This window comes from Suillus subaureus (assembly GCF_016647635.1).
Source record: "Suillus subaureus strain MN1 chromosome Unknown BJ212scaffold_309, whole genome shotgun sequence".
Taxonomy (NCBI): Eukaryota; Fungi; Basidiomycota; class Agaricomycetes; order Boletales; family Suillaceae; genus Suillus; species Suillus subaureus.
The window spans coordinates 5,276-14,262 of NW_024538865.1; the positions used below are offsets into that span (position 1 = coordinate 5,276).

At 47.1% G+C, this 8,987-nt stretch overlaps 5 protein-coding genes across 5 annotated transcripts; 2 read left to right on the forward strand and 3 right to left on the reverse strand.

Annotated features, from left to right (window-relative positions):
- The first annotated feature begins 229 nt into the window (after positions 1 to 229).
- Positions 230 to 837, forward strand: BJ212DRAFT_1410329 (uncharacterized protein). Its single transcript, XM_041337475.1, has one exon. The coding sequence runs from the start codon at positions 347 to 349 to the stop codon at positions 632 to 634; it is 288 nt and encodes a 95-aa protein (XP_041185251.1). The 5' UTR covers positions 230 to 346; the 3' UTR covers positions 635 to 837.
- Positions 838 to 933: 96 nt separating this feature from the next.
- BJ212DRAFT_1291194 (CHAT domain-containing protein) lies at positions 934 to 1,233 on the forward strand (the record flags this gene model as incomplete). The annotated part of the gene is made up of 1 exon (XM_041332103.1): positions 934 to 1,233. A coding segment is annotated over one exon (300 nt), but the record flags the coding sequence as incomplete, so codon positions are not given.
- Positions 1,234 to 1,887: 654 nt separating this feature from the next.
- Positions 1,888 to 2,509, reverse strand: BJ212DRAFT_1410332 (uncharacterized protein). The gene is made up of 2 exons (XM_041337476.1): positions 2,480 to 2,509; positions 1,888 to 2,420 (listed from the first exon to the last, which is right to left on the reverse strand). The coding sequence occupies exon 2, from the start codon at positions 2,393 to 2,395 to the stop codon at positions 2,114 to 2,116; it is 282 nt and encodes a 93-aa protein (XP_041185253.1). The 5' UTR covers positions 2,396 to 2,420; positions 2,480 to 2,509; the 3' UTR covers positions 1,888 to 2,113.
- Positions 2,510 to 2,731: 222 nt separating this feature from the next.
- Positions 2,732 to 3,634, reverse strand: BJ212DRAFT_1410335 (uncharacterized protein). The gene is made up of 2 exons (XM_041337477.1): positions 3,185 to 3,634; positions 2,732 to 3,129 (listed from the first exon to the last, which is right to left on the reverse strand). The coding sequence occupies exons 1-2, from the start codon at positions 3,289 to 3,291 to the stop codon at positions 2,955 to 2,957; spliced, it is 282 nt and encodes a 93-aa protein (XP_041185254.1). The 5' UTR covers positions 3,292 to 3,634; the 3' UTR covers positions 2,732 to 2,954.
- Positions 3,635 to 4,693: 1,059 nt separating this feature from the next.
- BJ212DRAFT_1306538 (uncharacterized protein) lies at positions 4,694 to 5,136 on the reverse strand (the record flags this gene model as incomplete). Its single annotated transcript, XM_041333821.1, has 3 exons — positions 4,694 to 4,734; positions 4,788 to 4,991; positions 5,052 to 5,136. The coding sequence occupies 3 exons, from the start codon at positions 5,134 to 5,136 to the stop codon at positions 4,694 to 4,696; spliced, it is 330 nt and encodes a 109-aa protein (XP_041185255.1).
- Positions 5,137 to 8,987: the final 3,851 nt, after the last annotated feature.

An 8,987-nucleotide genomic window follows, 5' to 3' on the forward strand; every position in this document is an offset into this window, starting at 1 on the left:
GTAGTATAGATATTTCTTTTTGTTTGGTGTCGCGTTCACTACCTTCAACGTACTTACTAAATACGGTAACTCCGCTCCAGGTACATTCGCTCGTCTCGTTTTCCCCTTCTTCCCCAGTCTGTTCATACTCAACTGGGGTAAGTCTCACTATATGACACTCACATTCCTTACTGACGTAGTACAGGACTTACGAAGTCCTTGTCTCTTTAGGTACATACTATATCAGTCTGTTCATACTCGACTGGGGACTTACGAAGTCCTTGTCTCTTTAGACGTGTGACGTCTCTTAGGTCTTACCCGGAACCACAAGTCATCGCAGAAGCGATTGCCGCGTATCAATACAACAATGAGAAACGGCTCCTCAGATCACTCCCCCCCCCTTGACACCATGACTATTCCATGCATCACTATGGTTGGCACTCGACCCATCTTCTATCTCGTCCCTGTCACAAAAGCGCTCAGCAATGCGGTTGCCACTGGCCAGTATCCCGAAGCTAAAACAACGGTCGTGAAGTGTGTCACCTCTTTAGGGCACAACCGTCGAATCAGCGAAGGCATGGAGACGCTGGAGTATAGGCGCGTTGCTTTTGAGCGTTTTCTCGCATTCAAAGCACTTGCGAAGGAGCATTGGTAGACATTCATTATCTGACTTACGTCGTGTGTGTCTCTAAAAATTCTTCCGTCCGAAATTTAACCTGAGTTTTCCAGCTTTCCGTGATTTTTTTGTAACGATTAGTTTCTTGATCCGACTGGTGTATGTACTGTAAAAACTAGACAATGTAGGGTACTGCATGCGCTGCGAGATAATACTTGACTCCATTTTTCGTGTCATGGGACACAAACATATGATGACCCTTCAATTCTGCCTTTCTCATGCGAGACCAGCCGCTTTCGCTCCTTAATATCACATAAACAGATCTGTCTCGGCATGAACTTGCATTTCTTTCTGCCTGTGATGCCGCACTCGGTGACTATGATACTCCTGACGAAGTGATACACCTAGCGGCTGGCCTGCAATTCGCTGGGGTTAAGAGCGTCGTTGGGACATTATGGAAGGTCAACGATAGCACTGTGCAGCGTTTAGTCAAGGCATTCTACAAAAACTTTTGCGGGGATGACAAGATGAATTCCAAGCGAGCTGCCCGAGCGTTGCATAAAGCGGTCCAGTCACTGGCTTGCGACAAGGACATGCCCTTGGAACAGCGCGTAGTGTTTATGCATATTGACATATGATCAATTCCGTGCGTCCTCCCACCTTGTTGATTAAAACACTCTTGAGACAATCTGACGCCTTCACATGTACTAGCTCATACGTGGTACCATTTGTAATCAGCGACGACGTTAATGTCGCTGCCCCTCACGAATCAAGTTTATCCAAAGCCAAGTCCAACTATGCAATGGGGTCCGTCAGTCTTCGCGGAAATTTACAGAAGGGTTTGCAAGAAGAAAAAATCCTGTACATTGATATGAACGCCGGGTATCCTGGAATAAGGTTGATATTGTGCAGCAAAACTGTCGTGCCAGTGATCAAAAAGTCACAAGCATGATTCTGCACGTAACTCGCGCTGTATGCTATATGGCGGGTTTGTGTCGTATTCCAGGGAAAATAACATTCCCTAAAACATCGTCAAAGGAGAATTTCTTGAACCACGGAGATGGTTTGACGGCGTGGTTTTAAGGACCAAACTAATGGCCACGCAAACGCCAACAATGAGTGGCCGGAGCACGCGGATCTGCTCAGCTCTCGACTATCACAACTGATAGTTCCATGACTGAGGATACGTTAAAAACGGTCCCGAATACAATAGGATAAGTCATGACTTACTAAATGTACCGGGACCAGGATTACTGATGTATCTTGCCTCGCCTCCTTGCCCTACATATATCCTTAGTAATTTGCGTAGCCTGCCGAGTCAAGGAGGGACCGTGACGGAGATGGCCTTCGCCCGTACAGAGCATGCTGATTCATTTCAAACCAGTTTCCAATATGTGATATATTTGTTTCTCCCGCATCGTCTCATTTCTTCCACGACTTCTCCGACCTTCTGGAACTTAGACCAATCCTGGTGACGCTTATCGATGGCCAGATCCGTGGGTTTCACGAATCGCACTTTTAGGGACAGACAGTGCATAGATTTGACGTTGGCAAGCCTTGCGCATAGATGACGCCTGGGTAGCCGACTTTGACAAAGCTAGATATCGAAAGCCGGGAGGACTGTCGCTGTAATGACAGGTGTTTTGTTTGGGACACGAGATGATGAGATGTCACGAGCACGTGGTAGTCTGCTGTCTCAGAGGGACGATTGGTGTCGTGTTGGTCTAGGATGTCCATACTCTCTAACAGTCCTGTATCAATAGTATGTCCATCTTCATGTAACTCCAGTAGTAAGTGCATACATAGCAACTGGTAGATCGGATAACTCCATACAATTTAGAATTCCTCGCATCATAATCAGGAAGACACTGTGATGGTGCTCACTCATTTTCAGCTAATTTCTCCTGAACAAAGGCCCGCCATCGGCGATGTTCATCTCTGGATATGTCCTCTCCGTTGACAGAAATGGGGGGAACGTCGACATCTGAATCCTCCGGGTATCGCTCCGGGAACTGCACCTCGAAGGAGATCCGCGCGTCCACAGCCTTCACTTAGAACTTGACTTGTGGAACTGGGCTGGGCAGAGATGGGAGAGCTGTAATAGGAGTGTTGAAGGAGTGGAGTAGCGAAGTCCATATTCTGGAATCTTCTGGAGGGAGGACGAACTTGAATGATTCACACGGAAGGATGAAGTGTTGGATAAGCTGGAGTTCTTGTATGCGTGAAGTTATCACCCACAGGGGTTCAACTACATCCTCGCAAAACTTTTGCATTCAGTCACGTTCATCCTTGTGGCGACTCGTAATTTCAGTACGAGATGTAGTCATGAGTGATACGAGCTGCCACATTGAGAGTTTGTCTAAGGATTCGAGATACTCGGGATGATCAAGTTTGGCTTTTCCTTCTCTTTTCGCGAACGGCTGGGTTTGGCGGGCGAAATGAATAAAATATTATCGGTGGGTGGCAATTTGACAGGCAGTAATCGGGTGTATAGTCGAGGAAGAGAGCTTGAGGAAATAGAGCAGGATCTGGATCTGAATTTCACAAAGTCATTATGATGCACCCAGAAGCAAGATGATAAGCACTTACTCACGCTGCTCCATGCGCTCGAGCCAACCAGTCCTCCATTTGTCTTCTAGCATCACGTAGAACCGTGTAGTATCGACTTTCTCATACCCCAAAGCATACCACATCATGCTCTCCTCTGCTTCACCTGCACCGCCGCCATGGACAAGAATCTGAGGGAGTTCATTATGGTACTTGTTCACGGCTGCACGAAGAGAAAGGAGGAGAAGCTCTATAAAGACGTGAAGAGGATGTGGCTGGTCTTCTGCGAGATCCGGAGTTCCTCAGATGCGAAGAAGAGAGTGAATAAATACAGAGAGCGGCATGATTGACTGGACGAAGAGGGCTGGGTCCCCTGGATCATGATCTTGCAGCGAGTAGTCTCTGCTCAGACCCTTTTCTTGGGCTGCGGTCCATTTGAGCGAGACTGACGTATGCAAAACAAAGCTTGCTGAATTGACATCGACGATCTTCAGAAGTTCAGCCGCGTAAGGTCGTCGCACGTGACCGCGTTTAGACGCTCGGTAATTGGCGGGAGCCTCCTGCCACCAAATCTACTTATCCACGATCATCATCCCATGTATGTATGGTGAACAGTACTAGTCTCGAAATTACTTCTGCAACGGTCCCAAGTACTCACGACGTGGCACATTATAATACGTCAAGTTCAACAGTCGCGATCCGAATGATTCTTACAAGTGGGAAAGGTGAGTTTGACTCGGACTGGTATATATGTTTGGATCTATTTTATTTTTCAATTCTGATTTCGCGCTGGTAGCATGTGACCCATGAGTTGTTGCATTACCTACGTTTTGTAGACCGGCAGGACGGAGACTCGGAGGGTGCCAATACCTGTTGACAATCGTTGGGACGGCGCACAGTTGTCCATAATCACTGGCACATTTGACTGGCGAGCTCGGTGGAATCGTATGTGGTCGTCTTTTTACACTGAAGTTTTGGACGTGTAACCTTGATTGCTATTTCTTGCTTCCAACTTGATTTTTTCTCTCCGGGCTCATAGTACGCTGATATTTCCCTCAGCAACTTCGGCTGCTTATCATATCTACAGAATTCATCCGAGTCTTCAATGGGAGGTCTATTATAGAATACTTGGATTTCTCTCAATAGCACAGATGATTTTGTTGGGACCGCGCCTCATCCTCAACATTCGGGAATTCAACACTAAGCTCATAGCTGACTCCGATGGTGGCATTGACGTGCCTGCAATTATTTTCCAGGAGTGTGGCGATGTGTCAACAGGTAGTGATGCGTAGTACTGGAAACGCTCCAAGTAATAGCATTTGTCAGTTACCGATTTGGTGTACCAAAGTAGATTTGACGAGAAATATAGTAGCTACGTGGAATTTTCATTGTTTCTGAAAGCGAACTCTGGTTTACATCAAGTACTAGTAGTACAAGTTGAGACTGACAACGTTCTAACATCCCTCCCTATTTTACATAACGCTGAATAACAGTAAGAAATGATAGCAATAGAAAAGGAGAAGGGCAGCAATACCTCTCTTAGGTACATGTTTAGTCATAGCGCTTCTCAATGTTGGAATGGTAGGAAGCCTCTGTTGCGACAGGTGTTATACATGAGTGATCCACCAGGCGTATAGTAACTTACCTCTCTCGTAGACATAGTGAGGTTCGGTCTTCTCACGCTTGGAAGGCGAGTCGGGGGTGTCAGGCGAATCAGGTAAGTCGGGGGAGTCAGGGGAGTCAGGGGAGTCGGGAGAGTCAGGTGAATCAGGTGAATCAGGCGAATCAGGGCCCCTAGTGTCAATGGCACCAATGATGTTAGAGGGAAGCTCTTTGTACTGAGCCAAAGCTACATAACATATCAGTATCACTTCACTAACTAGAGTGGTACACGAGTCCTCACAAGTACGTTTCGTCCCCAATTCCGGTGTGGGATGTGCCACAGCAATAGCGGCAAAGGTTGCGAGTATCGTGAAAACAAGTGAGAGCTGCATGGTTGGAAGTTAGAGGAATGATCGCCATTTCGAGAGCTTTTATACCTCATTGTACGTTCTCTCGGACTACTGGGGGAGAACTCGAGGTCAACTTCGATTATTACATGAGCACTTGACATGCACACACATATCGTAAGACCGAGAGGACACCCGAGGCCATGATAACCAGGGCTCCCCGGTCACAAGGTGTCCTCGTGTATAATTTCGGGCTCTCGTACTGAACCATTGAGCTTCTAGGTCTGAACTTCCGGGCTAAATGAAGTCCAATAGCATCTTGTGAGCACAGTACCGATGAAAGCTACATAGTAGCGGCTACATCTGGCTAGAGTAAATGTAAGTTATATTTGATGCAGAAGTAAGGAACTTACAGTCCCGACTTACACCCTTGTGAACCCGCGCACATCACCTCTAAAGAGTGAAACCTTGTCGGTGAATTAGGAAAAATACAAGAGCTAAAATTGGAAGGAACGTACAGTCAATCTCCCTGATAGTATCCAGTCTCAACAATGGTGACCTACATTATTCTGCAAGGTCACATAATGGTGGCTGAAACATTGTCTACATTGGCGCGAAAAGAACCCTAGACAGTGACCGGTATTAACCGCAACTCGCGCCAAACTCGCGCGTTACTGCGGTGTTTGTGCGGACCCGCCTTTATTTTGAAAAACAAGGAATATACTGCTGTGGCACGCTGCAGAAAGAGGATTCAGAACCGAAGTGCTGCCGATATGTTACTGTTCCCCACGTAAGGTGTTGATCACGATGGATAGAAAGCTCAAGTTAGATTTCCCCGCTGCCGTCAGTGAGGATTTGGATGTGGTACTTGTTGCCAGTCGCACAAAGGGGGGGGGAAAGAGGAGCTCGATATCCATGATGGCGTGAAGTTGATGCGGCTGGTCTTTTAAAATATCGGAAGGTGCTTAAAAGACAGCAATCTTAATGACTGTGAACTTATTATATCGAACGGTTGAGTAAAACGTACGTGAGGAAACCAATAAAAGGTGAAAAGAGCACTCAACGAAGATCGGGTCTGTGATTGATCGTGGTTTTGAGATGAAAAGTCTCTGCTGAGACTCATTTCTTATGCGGTTCATCAGGTTAGTGCATGGAAGGCATTAACAAGGCGTTGTTGGGTCGACTCATTGACCAATGACGATCCTCAGCTTCTGGTATCTACTCAAAGTGAACACTGCTAGACGCGCTGCACGTGACCGCGTTCGGAATCAATTGCATTGGTCGATGATACTTTCGAGTTTCCATGTACGGGCTTACCCAAGGTCTATCCCTTGCCAATAGGGCACGCGCTCCAGGTGCTCTTGACGTAATTCGGATGCTGAGCGATCTCTACCTCGCGGAGAATCTTTATTTTCCTAGTGTTAAGTGCAGGCGGGCATTTAGGAGGTCTAAGTCTATTCTCACTTGTTCGTCGAGCGTTCGATTTTCGTTAATGAACAATTTTCATATGTTCCGAATCCAACTCCAGACCTAGTCAATCATGGGCACCTTGATGCCCGCTGCCAACAGTGAACACCTCATTGTCAACAGGTACTTATCCGATACACTAAACTCGTTGATTGAGTTCTCAACATCTGCACTCTCGTGCATGTAATAAGTATTTGAGAATTAATTTCAACACGCCGACCTGAGCAAGCCTGCGCGCTGATGCCGTAACACCATGACATTCAACTCTGTACCACGACTGGCGACTCCTCCCCAATTCAAAAGCTGAAAAGTGGTAAGACTCGAAAGTAATGGAAGTAGATAAACCTTACCACTCTTGGATATATTGCCTACTGGTAATGCTTCTCGTTCTTCAAACGGTAAACAAAATCCTCTAGTGGACAGGTGTTATACACGAGTGAGTCATCAGGCTTGGAATGACTTACTTCTCTTGTGGACATAAGATTCAACCTCCTCGTGCGCCACGGCGCTCTTGTCATTGCCTTTGCTGGTTGAGTCAGAGTCGGTAGACTTAGAATCAGGAGGGGTGGAGCTTTGCTTGTGGACGTGGTGAGATCCAACATCCTTGTGCCCAGTGTCGTCATTGTTGACATCATCAGCTGTGTCAGAGCTGGCGGACTTATCATCAGATTCGGTATCAGAGTCGGTATCGGAGTCGGGGGAGTCGGAGGAATCAGGCGTGTCAGGTGTATCAGACGTGTCAGGTGTATCACGCATTTCAAGCCTGGTGTTAAGATAACCAACGAGGTTGGAGGAAAGCTCCTGGCGCTTAGCTAAAGCTGCATGGCACATCAGTATCGCTCTCACTAACAAGAGTAGCATGAATCCTCACAAGTATGCTTTCTGACCAATTTTGGTGTTGAATGTGATGCAGCAATAGCGGCAAATGTAACGAGTGTAGTGAAAATGAGTGAAAGTTGCATGGTTGAGATCGAGAGTGGGTATTTGGTGACAGAAGAGTATGGTCGGACGGACCTATTAGCCAAAATCGCGAGGGCTTTATTCTGCCAGGAATGCGGACATATCGTTAGAACCGAGGTTCAGGGTACCTTCCACCTTGGCGTTTACGAAGTGTCCCAAGTTCCATGCTATATTTCGGATCCGCGTCTGGCTCAGACAAACTTCAAATTCTTTCTAGATCCTGATGTAACAATTTGCTTCTAGTCAGCATCAGGAATAACTCGACTCGATCAGATCTCATGAAGGCGGAATATTTCGGCACCACTGTTAAAGGGTGACGTTAATAGTGGTAGAAGGCATGAGATAAACGTCAAAATTCGAACTGAATCGTGTATCATGAATGCAATTTCGTGGACTAGTAGCAGCCCGGATCTGATATGAAGAATTCTGGCTAGAGCAGACTCACATTGGGGTATGAAGCAGGGAACTTCCCAAACCGTCCTCGTATGTACAGGCTTGCACCCCCATAAGTCTCTCACGCATAAGGAGAGCTGAGAAAGCCTAGAGGGTTGGGAGCTGTACTAGTAAATGTCGGTGCGCGTCGTAACAAAGTGGGGCCACCTGTAAACCAACAATTGAACGATTGAATTCTAGGGCGCTCAAACTTGAAGTGAAACGTACACAGTCAAACACCCTGCTAGTTGCGCCATCTGGTAATGAAAGAGTTGATCCACCTGTTTCACTACAATGAGATGCATAGCTAGACAAGCTGGTGGAAGAAAGTGACCAGTCTCACTAGATCAGTGACTAAACCCGAGAGTCCTGGACATACAAGAGTGCAAACTTCGCCTCACTTGAAGGCAAGTTCAAAGCGATGAGAGAGTAAGTAGGTGATTGAATTAAACAAATGTTACTATCGCTGAAGTGCTGCCGACATGTTATACCCACGGGCCACGACAACGACGAGTAATCCATAATAGTATAGTGTCGATCACGATGGACAGGAAGTCAAGCTTGCGGCTTGCCTGCCAGAGCCACCATCCAATATAATGGGTAGCTCACCGTTGGTGATGCGGCCTCCTTTGCAGCGCTGGGCTCGCCCGGTCATGTCCACCATTGTTATCATCTGCTTCATCCTTTTCCATTCATCAACATCAGCCTTCCTGTCTTCCACGTTCTCTCAATCCGACCCACACGAGCTCGTCCGTCGCTCTCACATCCTTTCCAAATGTGCCTACACACATGCCAGACCCGGGCCTCCGCCCCATTTCCATGCCCGTATCCAGAGTGACCGCTACGCAGAGAACACGAAGCCTATTCTCGTGCGTAACGCAACTATCTGGACAGCCGCTAATGATGGGCACGAAGTCCTCACTGGCGACCTGCTCATGCACCGCGGTCTTGTAAAAGCCATCGGTGATGTTCCTCTATCAATGATTCAGCAGCTCGAGTTGGAGAACGTGAACTTGGAGATTGTCGATGTTCATGGT

What these genes read in the sequence shown, in the direction of transcription:
- BJ212DRAFT_1410332 (XM_041337476.1), bottom strand. Translation starts at nt 2,395, where the DNA reads ATGCACTTACTACTGGAGTTACATGAAGATGGACATACTATTGATACA.
- BJ212DRAFT_1410329 (XM_041337475.1), top strand. Translation starts at nt 347, where the DNA reads ATGAGAAACGGCTCCTCAGATCACTCCCCCCCCCTTGACACCATGACT.
- BJ212DRAFT_1410335 (XM_041337477.1), bottom strand. Translation starts at nt 3,291, where the DNA reads ATGATGTGGTATGCTTTGGGGTATGAGAAAGTCGATACTACACGGTTC. An exon ending in GAGCGCATGGAGCAGCGTGA is followed by an intron (nt 3,130 to 3,184) that starts GTAAGTGCTTAT and finishes TGTGAAATTCAG; the next exon opens with ATCCAGATCCTGCTCTATTT.